General features: G+C 35.7%; 1 protein-coding gene across 4 annotated transcripts in view; it reads right to left on the reverse strand.

Annotated features, from left to right (window-relative positions):
* KDM4C (lysine demethylase 4C) overlaps positions 1 to 19,973 on the reverse strand; it is a 248,398-nt gene that overhangs the window by 96,327 nt on the left and 132,098 nt on the right. For all 4 annotated transcript variants that reach the window (XR_003532110.1, XR_003532111.1, XM_027670574.1 and 1 more), the window contains exons 12-15: positions 19,389 to 19,500; positions 3,567 to 3,748; positions 1,949 to 2,165; positions 944 to 1,020 (exon numbers count right to left, since the gene is read on the reverse strand). Coding sequence is in view for 2 of the 4 variants with exons in the window: in XM_027670574.1 (XP_027526375.1) it covers positions 944 to 1,020; positions 1,949 to 2,165; positions 3,567 to 3,748; positions 19,389 to 19,500 (588 nt within the window). In the remaining 2 variants the exon portion in view is untranslated. The remainder of the gene's footprint in view (positions 1 to 943; positions 1,021 to 1,948; positions 2,166 to 3,566; positions 3,749 to 19,388; positions 19,501 to 19,973) is intronic.

A 19,973-nucleotide genomic window follows, 5' to 3' on the forward strand; every position in this document is an offset into this window, starting at 1 on the left:
TTTGTTTAGAGTGACCTTCTCTTAGATGGATGGCCTCACAGGGCTAATGAGCTCCATCTGCCCAGGGGACTATCCCTGACCGGGAATCGAACCCAGGCCGCGGCGGTAAGAGCGCCGCATCCTAACCACTAGACCACCAGGCGTCTATACTATACTCAAAAGACAAAGAGTCTCTCCAAATTTCCCCTCAAATGCATTTCCGTTAATAAGTTAACATCAGGTTCCAAGGCAACATACTAAATTTTTCAGTGTTTTTTTACATGAACATGGCATTCAGTCCTATTGCTGTCATACATGGTATTTCATGAATAAGAATGGTTCTCCTTAGAACTCCCATGCTTGCAAATCATAGCTGTATCATCCCTGAAAAGAAATTAACAAAACTTTTTCACAGAGTAGTGGGGCTTTCTGACCCTGTTGGTTTAATTGATAATAAAATTCTGAGATCATAGCAACCTGTCACTTGCTAGAACAGAGTTTTGCTTTTCCTATCAACTTTCCCCTTACTCTAGAACAGTAGTCACGAGTATGTTTCAGGAGATCCTGAAACTCATGACTATCTGATAAAGAAGCTGTAACAAGGTACTCAGGTAAACAATGAAAGATGAAAATTGGATTATACCTATTTATGAGAAAGCTCATTTTTTTCTCTCTCTTATGCGCATCTTAATTTTCAGTTCTTTCCTTGAACGTTTTTCACACAACTATATTCTGTTAGCCAATCTTTTTCATGAGTCTATAAAACTATTCCAATTTTGTCTATAAAAATGCCATTACATTTTACATTGAAATCTCATCTTATTTTACAAATAAGTTTTCTCCAGCAAGAGTGTTCAGAAAAAATATGCAGGCTGCATTCCACATGAAATAATGCATGTGCTACTTTTTTCCCCTCCCCTTAATTTCTAATGTTTTAGATAGCTAAGCAACACATGAAACTTACAGCTGTCCAGGCCTCTTTTCTGCATCGTGAACACAACCATTCATTATGGATTTCTTGAGAAGGAATACCATAGCAACCTAGAACAAGAGAGCTGTATTGATTATTATATTCTTTCTATTAATAACATCATACACTTCAACTGTATATAAACAATAGTAGAGCACATGTCCTGGGACAAAGAAGACTTTTCCAATCCAGGCTGTCTGCTAATTCCATAGTCTATGAAACATATCTTCCCAAAACTCAAAAAAACACAAAAAAAAACCAAGCCCAAAACAAAAAAAACCACAAAAATCCTCACCAAACAAAAAAACCCCACAAAGCCAAAGCCAAACTAAAAACCAAAACAAACAACAAAATCCCCAAACACCCAAAACCCCAAATCACAGGGTATTTCTTAGTTCTGTCAGTACAACAGCAAATCCTGAATTCTCCCTGCAGTAAAAATTTTACTTAATATATTGACACCTATGCAATTATACCACATTTCTGAATATCATACGGACATCAGAGTTACCTATTCAAGTTCTACTGCCTTTAGAAGTTACTGCAGTAAGTCCATGCATTTATCAGTAACTCTTGCAATAAAAAAGAATGTAAGGTGAAGGAAATTACTACATAAAGTTAATAGGAATATTCTCAAGTTCTCCAGCAGAATTTTACCCTGAGTACTTAGGAAGGGCATAGTAACATCACACAGTGGCTTAAAATATGAGAAGCAAAAGAGTAATTTAGTTGATCAGAATAGAAACAAGAATCAGAAGTTTGTGATTATTGAAAGTTTCCAGGAAAGTTAATTCTTCAATATTTTCACAGAAACCATTAAAAAGTAATAGAAAATCTAATGTATTTTTAAAAAAAAATTGGACAGTGATTGAAGCATTACATATGGAAATGTTTGCCAAGTACTTTTAGAGCCATGCTAGAAGCCTAGATAACTATTATTTATCAATAAAAGAAAATCTGAAACTACATTTCTGCCAACAGAACCATTAGATTATTTACTTGCATGAACCCGTACGCAACACTTTGCACAGGAAATCAGAAGACTTGTTCCATCTTCTTCAATAAAGGCATTTGATGGATAGTTTTCAGTGTTTTCTTCACTATAAATAAAACACATCTCCGGAATAAGAGGTTTAGTCTTTTCATTTTCTGCCATCAGTGTTTCTGCTGAGTTTGCTTCCCTGAAAGTAGGACCTTCTTCATCATGATTGTCTGGCTGGAAAATAAACAAAATTTATGTTTAAGTAAAAGAAAGGAGAGTTTTACTGTTCCTTTTGATTATGACGAAACTTATCCTCCCCTCCCAACTTCTGCATCAACAGTATAACAGTTTCATGAGAAAATTACCTACTTCTAGGTATTTATCACAGCCATTCTACCTTGATTGTTCAAAATAACTGTGAACTCTAGAATAGAATTCAGTCTGCAAACTACTGTTATTGCAGTGGTGTTCAATGATACTGTATCTCTTGAGCCCTTGAACTCGGTCCAGTGCAATGTTTTTTTCCTGGTTCCCATGCTGAGGAAATTCCAGCTTAGCAGCTTCAGAATTAGTAATATAGTATACTACGATAGCATTTTTAGTTGACATTTGACACATTAATTCCACAAGCCATTATCAAACAGTGCTCTGCATTAGACTGTTTCTGTGGTAATACTTTTCCCAAGAAGGCCTAAGTACTGTGAAAACACTTCTTCAACACTGAAGGAAGGCAACATAAAAGAGGTTCTCATAAAAAGTATTTGAAGATGGGCATTTAAGGAAATAGCTAAAAGATGCAAACCTATTAGAGTTCACCACCTCAAAAACTGAAATTTCAAGGGCAAGCACACACACAGTAACATCAATCTTGCATAAATGGTAGTAAAGGCATACACTGTCTGCAACCAAGGGGAGATGCAGCGGAACAGAGTACCAGTTCTAGATTTAACAATTTTGAGTTTATTTACCTCTCTTACAAATGAAATGCATAAGCTTATCTGGTTTATAATTTACTGGAAATTAAGTAGTGATGCCTTAAGCCCATAATGATTTTCTTATTTTTCTACCTTATAAGTTTTATAGGTAATAGAAGTAGATTTTAGAAACCCTTTCTCCCTCCTCCCCATAGTACCCTTTAGTTTATACATTCCTTAATCATCTCACCCCATTCCATACCCCCATATCCAGCAGATGATGTTTAGTCTCTTAGTCAAGGCAAACCTGTCTTGTTTGGAGAACGCTTGTATCTTGGCCTAAACCGCAGGACAGAGTCAAAGAACTGGGTCACCCTGCTCTCTGTACGCTGAAGATGAGGAAGATGATGAAGAGGGGGTCCCAAAAAGCACCCCAGACCCAATTTCGAGAGGCGGGCCAGGGGGTGGACCAGGCCAAAAGTTATAGGGTGGACACACTTAGGATTGGCCAAATATTGTTATAAATGTAACATCCCGGGCACAGCCCGGCGCGCGCGCGCGCGTCGTAACATCTATTGCCTTGGCATAATTAAATCCCTTTCTTATCTCACCCCAGCTAAACGGCTCCTGAATTTTTTGTAACACCAGCTAAGCAGGCATCAGTAGCCAGCCAGTTATTTAACGCTTCACCCAGAGATGGAGCTGCAAGAATCTTGCTTACCTTAGAGTATGGCATGAGAAGAGTACAAATGGCACAGTGAGGTTCCTTTTTTGCACAAGCTGCATTGTATTCTTTTTCAGCACTGAAATTGGGTTCTCTCGTCTGCCAAAGGTAGACCAGAGGCCTGGCCCATGCCTCTGTCTCTTGAACCTTCTCTTCAATTAAGGTAGTCTCAGGCAGTTCTTAAAGAAAACAAACAATTGGTTATATTGTAGTCATGGAATGAAGATAAACAATGAGTCTGTCGTGCACTAACAAAGTGTTATACGAAGCCTGTGTGGCAACACAGATGCAGAAGTCTAAAAGAATGTTGTGTCAGGACAAGTGCACAATTAAGTGCTTTGACACCTCTGTCATGAGCTGACTGCTCCACATACAGCATAAGAAAGTATGCCACTAGCTCTACTGTTTACAATTTGTATTCATATCCACAACATTACGTCTCACTCTCCCACTACTTAATCCCTCCAACCTCTATCTCCTATCACTCCATGCACTCCGTCTTAAATTCCTTATGGATGGAACATGTTGCATTCCTGCCCAAGCAGCACCACACAAATCACTCTTCACACAGAATGTCACCTCACAACTCGTTATGGAGACTAATACTTACTTTCCAAAGGGGAAAAAGAGGCAAACTTAATAGCCAGGGAGTACCGGAACAATTACAATCTCAAAAGAATTACCAGGATATGCATTTAACAGGCAGGACAGTGCCTATTAAATCTTTCACACTCAATGAGAAGACATGTAGGTGTCAATTAAAATAATCATAACTTGAACGTGGAAAGGAAAATGTGAAAAGTTTTGAATAAAACTTTCAGATAAAAAAAAAGTCTATAGCATATAGTTCCCTTCTAATGACGTATTTAAGAAAAATTGTTTAGTTTAGAAGAAGAAAATTCCAACAAAAGAGGAATATTTAATGAAGTACATTAAGCTGACTCATCACATTCCTTCAGCCCGTGACTGCCACCTTCACTTTATGAAAATGCAGTAGCTTTATGGGTCTCCTATGATAAATTGTCACACATTGCTACAGAACCACTATAAAGCTGACAATATTTTATCATTGAGTAAAATATTGACTAAAATATTTGTCTACAAGCAAGCCAAATGTAGTAAAAATAAATTAATTAATATATTCTGTATGTGAATTTTAATCCATTTCTATAGTTTCTCTAGAGAACTAATATCAATTCAACAAATATTTGCCAATAATGCAGGTAGAAGGATTTTTCCAGCTGAAAAAAAAGCTGTCAATATTCAGCACCAGAGCTCTGTGGTGAATAACTTAGCTTCAAAAGAACACCAGTGAAGAAATAGCTGAACAGAAGGAAAAGATGAACATGTAAAATGCCAGCATTACTTTTATAGTTTTTTTAATTACTTGTTTTTCAAGTGAAAAGCTTAACAAAGCTTTTAGTTAAAAATATTGTGTCCAATCATTTTTTCTATTGCTTGCAATTTTAAAGAACTGTAAAACAAAAAGCTCTGAAATCTATTCCTCTAGTTCCGTTTCTATCTATTTAAATTTTCCCTTACAGAACAGTCTCATGATTTAGCTTTACTGACTTTTTTTTCATTCTTCCTTTCCCATTGTTTACTTTCAGGAGCTTATACTGCCATTATTTTAAATACTTTCATTATATTTGTAAACTTACAGAGCTTGATTGTGCTTTATGAAGAAAATAAAGAGGCACACAAAATTTGTTGTGCAGGTTTGTAACATCTTCCATATCTATTATCCACTTCTTCGAAACTGATATCCTTATCACTGCTGAATAATTCCTCCATGAGAGTTGAAGCCTCACCTTGAACCTCAGCCTCTTATGCTCTCCTTTATTCAAAAACCTATCCTCCAATTTCCAGTCCTGGAACCCATTCTAGGATGATAACTCTAGTTCCCTCAGTCAGTGTTCTGGCTTTCCACTGTCTACAGTTGATTGCTGAGTTCATCACTATATTGGTTCTGCTTTTGTTGAGAACAATATTTATATCTTATATGCATATAAACCCCATAACTTCAGTTCCCTGTTGTGTGATCTTTACAAATCCTTCCCCAACTAAGAAGTTGAAAAGAATGCAGGAGACAGCTGGCATTTAGCAGCATTTTGTTGCTTTCAAGAGTTTTGCATTTATTCTCAAACCTCATTCCAAATGAAGCCAGGGACAAATTGTCATACACATATGTACCAGACTGCATCTTTCACAATCTCAAAAAAATTAACCAGTATCTTAGTAAATTTGTTTTCTTCTTTACTTTATGATTAGAACAACTATTCCAATTTGCTATTGACTAGAAGCAAACACTCATTTACCCCCATCTCTATCATCTCTAATTCTGCCTTCTACCTCCTCTGAGGTATGACTGAAAAGGAAAAATATCCCTCCTCCTTTCAGAGGGAGACTGCCTAACCCAGTACTTTTTAAAGGAATGTTACACTAATGAGATACAAAATTAAGAGTAGACAGAATAGATGTTCTTAAGGATCAAGCTTTGTTTGATCCTGTTATCACTACTGTGTATGGCTAGTGAATTTCAGTTCTCCTCAGGAATTTCCTAAGCAACCTTGAGCATAAGTCGTCACCTTTCAAGGGCTTCAGAAATAATAATTTATCTCCTTATAATCAACATTCACCAACCCATCCACTGAAATAATCAAATGTCAAAGAAATTGATATTTAAAAAAAAAAAAGTTACAGAGTACATGACTCCCATGACAGAATATGACAACAATGCTGCTTTAAACAACTTCCTCACCAGGCAGAATATGGAATCTTCTCTATAAATATTCTACACTAGTAGAACCTGGGCAGTTGCACTTTGTGTGCTTTTTTCCAAAGTGCACCAATATCAGTGCAAGTAAGATTTTCCAGATTAGCTTCTCTGGCAGTATAGGTGGAGTTTCCTGGTTTCCATGTAGTCAGAGAAGTTATGCACAATTAATAAAAACTGAGAATCTGGTTATCCACAACAGGTAATAAAAACAAACAAAAAACCCACAGTTCACCAACTGCTTGAGAGAAAGCATAGAGTATATAATCACTTGATGTAAGAAACACTGCTGCCTTAGCACAGTTCATAGCCTTTCTCCACTCGTCCATTTGATAATATTAAAGTCTTATTTATGTCCCAAAAAACCTTGGAAAACTTGGGGAATTTTTAGACTACTTTTTTTCTGTTTATCCAGTACTTCTCACTTCCTCTTATTGTCTTTACTGACTTCTTTCACTACTTACTACTTAGCTGAAGAGCAATCAGTGACTTAGCCTAAAACAAATTTACTTTCCCAACTCCCATTGATGCATGAGGTTTCAGGGCAGATATTCAGGTGCCTCAGGTGAGCTCAGTGTTTCTTTGATCAGATGTGTCTGTTAGAAGGACACAAGGCAACTGCACCATCCAATTGGCTCCATTCGAAATCCACTTTAACTGAGGATTCTCAGACTAAGAATAGAGAACTATTTGTGGTGTCCATACTGACTGAAAGATCTAGAAACTCCACTGTCATAAGCAGGCATACTTTCCAGTTCAATTGTGTATCAGTGCCAAATCCCAGTACTCAAAACCTGCAAAAATTGTAGAGGAAGCATCTGTTCCCACAGTAAAAGAAACTCACACACTGCCTCCCCAAAAATCAAACATCTCTTTTATAAGATCAGTATGTAATGTTTCAAGAAGCTCTACAAACACAATGTTTCACATATTGGCATTTTTCTGAAAGAGCCTGAGAATGCTGTCTCAGTGCTGGTAGAGCAAGTTTTGATGAATAGTCACTTATGCAATGCTGCTAACCAAAAACACTCTATGACGTGTCATTATTCAGTCAAACTTTCATTGTGATAACCTGACCTTGCTCTAAGAGCAGCTACCAATGGCCTAAGACAGGCAATTTGAAAGATTCAGGTCAGCTGATGCAGTGATATGAAACATAATATACATCTATGAAGAGCATTTTCTTCACACAGCACATGAAATGGAGCTAGGGAATCTATCTTGACTTCCATGTCTGCTGTAACCCAGATCAAGTTTCTGACACTTTCTCACAGTTCACTGACAGTAAGTACATGAACAGGACTCTGCAGAGATGTGCAACAGAATTCTCTTGTGTGAACTCTGATGTGCCATTTGCTTTTTTCAGCTTTTCAGCATGAAACTTACATTCCAAATTAAGAGTTAATCAAGACAAAAGCGTGTAATACATTCTCAATATTCTTTCATACAGAAACTTCAACTCAACTATAGTACAGAATACATCTTGATGTCAGAGAGAATAAAAGAAAAATATAGGAGTTGAACCTGCTAACCATGACAAGGAAATTTAATTTACATTTGCACCTCAATTGACAGCACTGTTCAAGAGACTGCACGCTCATGCATAACACATAGACACACTGACAAATCCTCAAAGAACAATCTTTACAGTCTTCAGCTGATCTATTCCTGTTGTTTAATCTCCATCTTAATAACAACACTCCACTTTAGATATAGTAATTACTACCACGGAAACAAATATTGTCTTTAAAGTTGAGGCCACTGCTACAGCTACAAAAAATAAATATCTCACACAACACCATGTTCTAGTGCAAATGCTACATTTAGCCTGAAATACAAGTGCTCTTTCAAGGAATTCAGTATTGCTTAACATAAAACTATAATTATCTGATTCACTTTCAATCACATGACAGTAAGCACACACAGTCCAGTAACAGGAATCACATTTCTACTGTAATATAATTGTATATTGCAACTACTACATTGTGCTTGTATTGTGATTTCAGTATATTGTTGCATCACTCTGCTAATGCAAAATTCTAAGTAACATCATACATGTTACAGTATATTTGATATTAAATATTAAATACTTCTCATGTGGGACACCTAAAAGAACCTGGTCAGAGAGTATTGGACTCCGGTAGAAGGAACATAGCATTCAGTTCTTAAGCACTGATACTTAAATTGTATTTATGAGTAAGAAGACTGACTTGAATTCTGCTACAGTATTAGGTACTACGGTTTAAAGGATCCAGAAATTTCCTGGATAAGATGTAAACCTTCAAAGCTGGCCATATGTTTAAACTGAGTTCAAAGTCCTTTACCAGACACACTTTGACAATACATGCTACTTGGATTCAAATGCATTATCAACGCATCATTAAACATTACTGGTTTTGTCTTTGCTTTAACAATAACTACATGGAGCGGCCTTCATACAAGAGTGACATTCCTGCCTCTTCTAGCCTCCCAAGGAAAGCTTATCACATAAGTTTCTTAGTATGCACATGGTTTTTAAATACTCTTACAAGAATGAAGCCTATTGCTTGTAACTTCTGTTATTCATGATGAAGCCTAAAACGAATTAATACCAGCCAAAAAAATGTATTAACTGGATGATGTAATGCAGCATATTCCTAAGCACCTCCTTACTGTCACCACTAATGGTGGTTGCAGATCTTAAACACCCAGGGCATTTTTATTTCACTGCAAGTAAAATGCTTTGCTGTAATATTACTTTAGCAGATCCAATTCATTATTAGGTTACATATTTTGCTTCCTAAGGGGATAGACCAAGTGCTCTTTTTTCCAAAAGAAAAAAGGAAACACTCAATGATACAATTAATGACTTTAAACAGATGCATAACAGTCGATATAAACCTTACTGTATTGCGCTGGGTTTGGCTAGGGTAGAGTCAATTTTCTTCACAGTAGCTAATACAGGGATATATTTTGGATTTGAGCTGAAAATGGTCTTGATAATACAGAGATGGTTTAGCTGTTGCTGAACAGTGCTTGAACAGCGTCAAGCACTTTCTGCTTCTTGTACTGCCCTGCCAGTGAATGGTAACAGAATCTTCCAATTCTCTCCCCATTCTAGTTGGTGGGGTAGTTAGTGAGTGAGTGACTCTGCGGTGCTTGATTGTCAGGGGGGCTTAAACCACGACACATTTAGCCATAGTGGTACTGATACTACAAGGTGATTAGCAGTGCTACACTTCTTAATAGTTCTGTTATATATGTACCTAAAAATAATATTTATATAGGATCAATTAATCTCTGTAATGTAATTCCAGCTATACCAGTTCTCATGAATGTGGTTATTTACGTGCATCTGTACCCCTTCACATGTTTAAGAAAAGTGAAATGATTCATTAAAACAAACTGTGTAGACAAAAAGAAAATTATAGCCCAGAATCTGTTTTGATACAAAGGAAACTCCTTCTAAAGCAAAGTACTTATAAAAAGTTACTATGCTGCTTTCCAAGGGAGTAAGTGAATGAAGTGATTGTTTTCACTAATGTTATTCGTTTAATAGTTTGTGGAAAACTTGCCCCGACACACAATACTATTGCTTTGAACAGTTTTCGCTTACTAAGTTAAACTCAAATTATCAGACAGAAAACATTTGGGCCATTTGCAGAATGCGCTGCTGCCAGTATTTGCTGATTTAACCCAGCAGATGTGAAAAGCCATAGACGCTAATACAGTACAATTTGCTTTTGCCAATCTCAACAATGATTTTGCTGCTTGGGGTTATGTTCCACTGATGTTTCCTGGCTTTGTAAGGCAGCATTCTCCGCTATGAAGAGCACAGCAGCATCTGTTATTTTTCAGGTAGTTAAGCATAATCTCAGCCCTGGGAGGCATTAGCTATAGTTTAAAATGTCCTGGAGGAAATAATAATAATAATGATAATAAAAAAAATAAGAATTAAAAAAAAAGACAGTAAGGGAAAACGACTTGTAACTTCCAAACTTTACTGTTCCTGTGGTGTATCAGCAAACTCAGTTTCAGAAATTGTCTTTTTTTCTTTCCGTAATGAAAGCCATAGATTTCATAGTCAAATATGAAAATAAAACCTTTTTAATTTATTATACTGTTCAAGACATTTAATTTCTTGTATGATACCATGCAGTAAAAGTACTGTAAAGTATGTATACATTTTCGCTATAGAGTCTAATTGCCAAATTATCTATTAATACTTCAGTTCTCATAAAAACTGTATGTAAATAAAACAGAGTTCTGGAGGTTGAGTCCAGGAGCTCCTGGATCAAATAAGGTTTACCTCCCAAAAAAAAGCAGTGGGGTGCTTCATTAAAAAAAGTTTAATATCAAAAAGTGTAATACACCAATTGTAGCAGATCTCAAAATCTTCTCAGAAGCCAGAAAAATTCAGAGTTAAAAAAAACCATTTTTAAAAAAAGACAATTTGACAGACCTGAAAGATGCATTTAGATACCAGCATACTCTGATTGTCCTTCAGCATACCATGAGAATCCCATAATAAAATTCACTTTTGTTTAGTGATTGAACTGTGTATTGCAAATACTACACTTTGCTCAACGTGATTTTTACTTGTATTGTCATTGAACTGTATATTACAATTCTACACTCTGCTAAACATAATTTGTACCTTAACTGTGATTTAAGTGCATTGCTGTATCACTCTGCTAAATCGAAATCCCATGTAATGTCAAGTAATTTCAAATAAGAAAATTCTGTGTTATTCACTAAACCCTTCACACATGGAATATCTAAAAGAACCTGGTCAGAGTGTATTGTACTCTGACATTAACTGGCATAGTCAGCAGTTATTCCTGAGGGTGAGTGGTACCCACTAAAACAGTAACAATTACTTTGACAAAAACATTCTTTCTGATTTGGTATTCGTCACAAATAAGAACCTAGTAGAGAAAACCTCACTGTGATTAAGCCTGGCTGAAGATAGGACCACTACCATGTAAAAGAGTAGATATAATTAGTACAAATAGCAGCAAAGGCTGGAAAAATCTCAACGGTAACTTTGGAAGGAGAGATAGGAAAACCATATCCATGATTTTTCATGGATGGCAGGACACAAGCCCTGATCCCACCAAAACTTTAGATGAATGAGAAAAACTGAAAGGTTCTAAAAAGTTAAAATAAAAGGAGAAAAAACAGGGCTTCAAAGACTTGTTAGCAGCAGTGCGTTAGTTAGGAGAAATTAATACATAGCATGCTAGAACAAGAAAAAGAAACAGTTAAATTACATAACTTAAATAAGTAAACTTTCTATTATGCACTGAATTTTCCATATGTGGAATATGTAAAATGACCCTCTTAGGCTGTGCTGGACCTAAACTTTTCTCTCTAGCAAATGTCAAAGTAACTATAAACTATTTGATTTACAATGCTATGATGCTGATAAACTTTGAGAAAGCTCTGAGAGCTCAGACCACAGAGATTCAGTTTTACATTAATCTGTAAAACTAGTTTTACAGAACTACAGCGTTGCCATTTTTGAAAATTACGATTTTTGTTTGTTTATTAATTCCTGGAACAAAATAATTCTTTGCATGTGACTGTGGATCATAAAGGCACACAATAAATACAAGGGGTAAAAACCAGTCTTTCGTTCACTGAATTCCCTAAATAGCTGCACTACTTTTATGTGCATATGGAATGAAGAATTTAACCCTAACCTTAACCTAAAGTTAAGGTTCAAATCAATAAAGATGTTTACTAATTCTGGCTACCTGAGATGAAGCACAAGCAACAAATTCTTATAGATGAATTAGAATCCATAAACTATCTAGTGATTCCAGAAATTCAGCTATTTACCATCTCCAGAAACTAAGCTCAGAGGTGACCCATTAGTCAAGCAACTGTTTTTTAAAATGTGGACAGGAGGCCACAGAAAGGGAGATGTTCTTATATCTGTAGAAACCACCAACATGAAATATTTATAGCATATTTGTATTATATTCTATTATCTCGTTATTATTTATACATATACACATATGTATAATAATATAACAATATATATAATGTACATATATAATTCCATTATTATTTAAAATAATTATATTATTATATATATGTACATTAAAACAATTACAGTAATTTCACCTGTCTTTACACTGTGTAAGTTTAAAGAATAGTCACTGTATTTATAACTCAGTTCAAAGAGGCATCTCATCAAAATCACAGCAGAAACAAACAAAAAAAACCCCTTCTGCAATCTACAGCATAGCCTATCAGTAAAAAACATAGCTGTCAGTGCAAAACCACTACAAGCTAAAGACTGGAAGATATCTTGCTCTTTTTAAAAGCTGTAATTCACAGCACTGTAAAAAACTTATTAACAGCTGCTTTCTCATTCCATTCCCCCCTGTATTTTTCACAATTTTTAATGAACAAAATTAATATTTGCATTCTAATTCAACCTGTTTGTGGTCACTGTACTTATGACTAGAAAACTTGATTAATAGTTAAAATTAGATTGGAATGTTTAGGGACTGCTATTGTCATCCATATACACGTTTACTGATTTACTAACGAAACACCAGAATTTGCCAGGATATACAGCTGTACAAAAGTGGAAAAAACACAGAAAACTTTCTCCCAATCATCATGCTCTTGCCCATTAATAAAAAGAGACACTGAGACACAACAGAATTATTTGGTAGTACTTCCTTATTCTAGAAATTAAAATCTATCTTTATTGACCATACTGCCAAGTAATACACAACCAAATAAATATCCAATTATTATGCAGTTAGAGTGTTTTGGAAATATTACAAAGCATAATCACCACTATACTCTTGTTTTATGCTACTTGGAGACAAAAAACAGTTCCAACCGGGAAAAATATTTTATGGTATGAAGCACAAATTTAGCCTATGTCAACATACTATTCCAGCACAAGTGCTTCTGGGAAAAACACAAGGGAAATTTGAGGAACAAGGTTACTTGAATGTGTACAGTTAAGATTGTGCTTAAGTTCTTCACTGAATCAAGGCCTCGAGTACTTATCTTCATAAGTTACGTATGGAAGATGCAAACCAGAAAGACTCAATCACAGGTCCAAATTCATATGACAAACCAATTCCCAAACTGGAATTAGAAATTAATAGCTTCAGGCTACAGTTCCTGCACAGATCACTAAAACAAATAGCCATAAACACCTCATACACTAGGCAACAATTGCATTTCAACTTCCTCAAGGATCAATTTCTTAAGTGTAACTATTTTGTACATTAAAAAAAATATATTACGCACACTACTCAGCCAAGAAAAACCATTTAGTTAAACCCCTTTGGTTTTAAAATTAAATCCCTTACGGCACTGCTAGTTTACAAAGCAGCTTCAGATTTTGACAAAGGTGGTGATAATTCCATGGGCTAGAAAAACAAAAATTACTATTGGAATAACCAAATAGGTAATACTCTGCAGTGAATTAATCTTTGATTAATGCAAGTCATACAATTTTGATGTTTCTCTTCAGACCATAACTACAGAAACAGAAACTCAGCTCCAGAAGATAACCTTACAGAAGAGGTATCTGTCTCCTTGGCAAATGTCATATCTAATTTAACTATCAACTCCATAGCTACCCTTGAGAAGGCTACTAAGAGGCTGCACTAATACAGCCAGAAATCCACTGTCATTTTGGCACACTTGATAATGAGAAATTATACATGCCTTTCTAGACAAGACTGCCATTCTATCTGGTCTTTTAAGAGGTAAAATTCTGTATTTAAAAGCTAAGAAAGTTATGCAATTAGAGTTGCAAGGTTCACCCAGAGGACAATGACTCATAATGATCACAACATATACCACTGTCCAGCAAATGAGGCATAAATGTGAGAAGAACGGTTTATATCAACATAATGACCCACATAATGGCTACTGTTAGATTCTGTAGGTGTCCACTCTAAGGCAGACAAGAGCTGCTTGTGAAAGATGTCAAGGGACAAGAGCTGCCAGTGGAAAATAATCAGAGTTGTCAGTTTTTGCTATTTCTGGAGATCAGATGCTGGGCCACAAGGTTGACAAGAGTAGTGGACATTCAGGAAAAGCTTGTATTTGACCTTTCAACACCTCCCTTTCCTAAATACCTACTAAAGATTATACCACACTTTTGTAAAGTTTCTGAGGAAGTCTTCAGAACCCCCCCATGCTTCATAAGTGTTAGAATTTTTTATTAATTATGGTCATTGTACCTTGAAAACTGAATTTAAACAAATCAGAAGCAATGTAGGTACCAGAGAAAAGGACAGAAAATACATTTTTCTAGCATAGCAATACTGTTGCAAGTGGTAGACAGTGCTGGACTCTTCACTGCTAGATGATAATGTTGTATGAAAAACACAAATTATTAACTTGATTAACTCATACACAAGAACAAAATATTTTAAAGGAGTAAAACCACTCAAAACAGTATGGGAGGGAAAGCAACACTGAAAATTATAATATCAATGTGGTAAATACAAACATGCCTCTATCAATTGGTTAAATTCTTTTGCAACATCAGGAGAAAAGTTAACATTTCTTTCTGATATCAGTGAGAATCTTCAAGCAGAATCCTGCATTTTAAAGAATCGTAACTGCATCTACAAGTGTAATTTTCTCCTATTTAAGCAGGCTTAACCTATTTATGACATTACTGAACAAGCCTTAAATGGTTTGACAACTAGTATCAAATCAAGCACATATCACAGGATGCTGACAGTGAACATAAAAACAGAGGCTTTATTCCATGTTATAGCAGAAGCTACTGCTTCCATTCAAAGAAGTGCTCTCTTTCTGTATCTCTATCTTACAAAGTAATGAAAGCAAAATTATTTGGAAATCTGAATCATATTTAAAATGCTAAAAACCATAAACAAAGAGCCCCATACTGAATTTAGTCTATACACTATAATTATATCATTTAGGGCAATGGGAAATTTTAGTCAACTTGAATCTAAAAATAGTTTCTAATGTTGCATGCCCAAATACTGCTGGAAAGAAATCTCTAGGACCAATCAATGTGCATCCAAAGTCACCATGCTTGCTCCTTCTGCTGAATTTGCTTTTTTATTGCTTAAGTGAGCAGAAATACAACTGCATTAAGTACAACAGAATATTATTACCACAAGTTAATATAATGCATTGAGCATAAGACCAAGGTTCATTACGTAAAAATTGTTAGCATGTTGAGTGTGACACAGAGCTCACACAGTACTGCTGCACATATTTTTTAAACTGGCAGCCAGAGCTATAATTTCTGGGATTGATTCCCCAGTCCACGGTATTTCTCAGTGCTTGGTCCTTTAAGCATTAATTCCACAATAACAATCATAACAAGAAAGAGTCAGAAGTCAGACATACATAAGGAAAGGCTTTAGGGAGAGTAAAAAAACCCCACCATTAGACAACAAATAAACAATTAACCCCACTATTTTTCATAAAGAAATATACACATACAGCAGCATATGCAGTGACAAAAAAGAAAACACAAAACTTGAATGTCCTGTGATCTTGTGGAAAAAAATAATTTCTGCCAAAGGACTCTGTATTAAAAGTGAATCCAGAAAGTCTCTGCTAAGATGTTAGCATGCTGCCGAATATGATAATATTCTATTTGCAAAATTATGATTCTGAAACGGCTGACAGTGTCAAAGAATGCTGCCTTCAAATTATTAACAGCTTCTGATCACCTCTATTCACAGAAACTTCCTAATAGAACTCTAGTATCTGAAAGACTTCAAATATATTAATTTGAATATAAATTATCTGAATTAGAAATGGCTACAGACTATCCAACTTGTGGAAAGTGATACAAGTTGCAGATGAAATATAAAGCCGCAATTTCTTATTTTTTCGTAACAGCACTAGCCTGTATCTTCTTCATTTTGTTTACAGTTATGATTTTACTGGACCCAGAGAAATTAAAATATGTATCAATACATAAATTCTCCTTGTAAAATAATCGATCGACTCAGAAATTACTTTACCAAGAGACTAAACTATCACAGTCTCAACCAGCATCCTTTTTGCTCAAAAAACACAGAGAACAAGAACTAAGTAAATATGCATGCTGAATTACATTTCTCTTAACTCCCGCATATGGATGAAGCACCTTCATAAAGAGAAACATAGTCATTGATACTGATTACTTCCCTGGTACCTGACACAAACAATCTTGAACAAAATCGGAAAAATCTCCTTTGACTGGCACTCATCTGGCCACATATCTTTAACTCACATGCCAGCATGTGTCAGGAAAGGTAATGAGGCTTCAGTTTGCCTGTCTCCTTCAGCAGTTCTTCAATCTCTGTCTTAGATGTAAACATTCTGCTCACCCAAAATCTATTGTTTCTCTTCTGGTGTTGTTACAAAAGCCAGCTGATAAACTAGATTACAATGAGAAACAGACACATGAAAATAATAATAATTCCAGTTCCAGCTAGGAAATACCAATAACTGCCACGTTCAATAAAACTCTTAATTACTTCCTTCAATCAGAAAGTAGAGAGGTGCTTAACAGCTTGAAAGGATTCTAAGACAACTCTTTCTTTCTTAACAAAAATACACCCTTATCTACCAGGAGGGCAATCATCATGAAAAGAGTAAAGATTTCAAGGTATACAAATTTTTGTATAGGGTTGCTGCTACTTTGATGTAAAACTAATACACCAGGAAGTTGGCAAGCTACTGATGAGATGGAAAATGTCTTCATCTTAGCAGAATCCTTGAGATACAACTGTCATCACATCATCATCTAGCCAGATTATATCATAGACAATCCATGTTTAAATAGGAATTTTACACTACGTTTTAACTATAATGTTGAAAAATCATCAGCAGGCAAAAGGAATATAATCTTTAATTAAAAAAAGAGCAATTTCACTGCAACCTACCACATATTTAAATCTTTAATTACTTTACTAGATGAATCTTAATATTAATATCATCCTGTAAATTACCATAACACTTTCTGAACTACACTCTGTCTAGCCCTCAAGGTATCCAAACATATTCATATATGATACAGATCGTGGGTCTAAGCTGTGTCTAATTTTCAGAAAGATGCTTAACAGCTAATTGAAGTATCACGCCTGGCAAAACTGCGGCTCAGATAAAAACTGAGAGTATAGCTTTCCAAAACTAGTGAGACAGAAGACACAAATCAGTTACTTCAGGGTTGAAACAAGAAGAGAGATGTATTGATGAGGGGCCAGTTGAAATTATAGCACTCAGCTCAACAATGCCTAAACTTGGGATAACTGAAGGTATAATAGTCATTAGTTACAAGAAGAAGAATCAATTAACAGGCATGTTGTCTCTCTCTGACGTCAAGAAAATTTATCTGTAGCTGTAAGAAACAGCTACTATTAACAAGAGGTAATAATTGAGGGGTAAAAACCAAATCAGGTACAAAGTGCAGGTAAACACTGAAGTATACAAAGACGTTGGAATCAGACCTGTAGTCACAGACACGGTATCAGCTCAAGAGTATCAGAATCTAAGGGAGTGTGAGAACTCATCTCCAGCTCTGCTAACTGAAAAGATTCTGGAGAAGAGCACCTGAAAATTTTGTGCTTTGCAGAACTAAGATGCAAAGGCGATATGAAAAAGGAATGCGTTTGTTTTCCATTTTGATGGATAGTTTTGATGCACAGTTCAATAAGCTTTACAATAATGTTTGATAGAATAAAGTAGCTTTATTCATCAACTTTGGGTGGCTATATATGTGATTGCTAGATAAAGCAGATCTACTTTTTCTATTTACTTCAGAGAAGCAAATCCCTGTCTTGAGTAAATTTCTTAGATTTTGTAGCCTGCCTGCGCAAGACAGTGGCTCTCTAAAGTAAAAGTACTCAAGTAAGTTCTCAAAAGGAGCACCTGAGAAGTTCCAAGTATTGTTTTAATGTTTATGACCTCTGTGATATGTAGTTACAAAGCACTAAATTTCATGGCTGCAGAAATATTTACTTATTTATTTTGTACAGAACTCTGTTCTATATATCACTGTCATTTAGCACCATTATTTATGGACATGGTTCTATTTCATTCTATCACTTGAAACGCCTGAAGGTACCATACAGTACACAATAACATGTACATCTGCAATCTAGAGTGAAGATCTGGACAAGCCATTCAAAATGATTGCCTAACACAACTCTCCTAATTTACGATATTAGATTAAACAATGGAATTTCATGGTCACCACTTGAAAAGGGAAGTGGAGGAAAGGAAACGGGGGAAAGGGGGACGGGGCAGGGCAGGGCGGGGCAAGGCAAGGCAAGGCAAGGCAAGGCAAGGCAAGGAGGAAGGAAAGGCGGAAGGAAAGGAGGAAGGAAAGGAGGAAGGAAAGGAGGAAGGAAAGGAGGAAGGAAAGGAGGAAGGAAAGGCGGAAGGAAAGGCGGAAGGCAGAAGGAAAGGCGGAAGGCAGAAGGAAAGGCAAGCTTTGTGACACCAAAGCTATAGGGAGATAAATGTTAATTCTTTCCATATGAGACCAAGAAAAAGTTTGGAAATCACGACATATGTAAACACGCTTGATAAGCTTTTGATAATACCAAAAAAAACTAGAGCCTTTTTTCTTGAATTAAAAGTATAGTATCTTAAGACACTGACAGCTTAAGATGTCCCAAATGTCCAAAGTCTATCAAAAAGGAGACAAGGAAAAGGTAGCTTCAAAGCAGCACAGGGGACTAGGACTTACACCCAAGATTCATACTCGAAGGATTCTTATGTCACTTTCATCTATGCTTCCACAATTGAAATCTTGTTCTTAAACAAAACTGCCTTGAGCTCTAATAAGGAATATACCTTTTTTAAAACGGTATCTCATTTTTCAGAGCTTTTTGCAAAGATAGATCCAATGTTTTTAGAAGAATTCAAGTGAAAACAGCCAAAACGTAGATGACATGTCTATGGATTCAAATGCTTACTTAACCCATACAGAAAAAAAATTATTTCATCTTGTTTGTTTTTCCAAATGCGTATAAATTTGGTCTCATGAAGATAGAAAATTATAATCAGAAAAACATACTAAATAGTACACTCACCTTCATCACTAGTTGTTTGCTGTTTAACCAAACTCATGGGAGATCTAGCTGGGGGTTTATTTAGTGGATGACGCCAACTCTTAGATATTTTCTTTCTTGAAACTTCCTCTGACTGAAAAGGAAAAAACATAACTAACTTAGTGCGCAATTCTGCGAAGTTAATTATGATGAACAAAAACATACTTCTGTAAACAAGCACAGACATCTAGTCTGTAAATACTATCACAGTACTTGAAGGACCTTTGGTGTACCAATACTACATTTGTCTCTAATTCAGAATATATCTTTTAATTTTAAAAGTCCAATCCTTGTCAAACAAATCATTTCAGGTATAAGTAACTGCAGCCCTTCCTAACTTACAGAGCATCAGCCCTGTTTTGCTCATGTGATATGTAAGGGGAAGATCAGCCCAAATAATTCTGCAGACCAGAAGTACAATACACCCACTAACTGTGGCTAGAAAAATGAGGCAGAAGCCAACGGACTTCATTTGGGGAAGACTCCAGAACTCCACAGGAATCAAAAAAAAAAATAAAACTCTGGAGTTGAGATAAGAAATTAAGAGTTGTGATATGTGATTAACAC

Source organism: Neopelma chrysocephalum, unplaced genomic scaffold (assembly GCF_003984885.1).
Source record: "Neopelma chrysocephalum unplaced genomic scaffold, ASM398488v2 Primary Assembly neopelma1_96921, whole genome shotgun sequence".
NCBI lineage: Eukaryota > Metazoa > Chordata > Aves > Passeriformes > Pipridae > Neopelma > Neopelma chrysocephalum.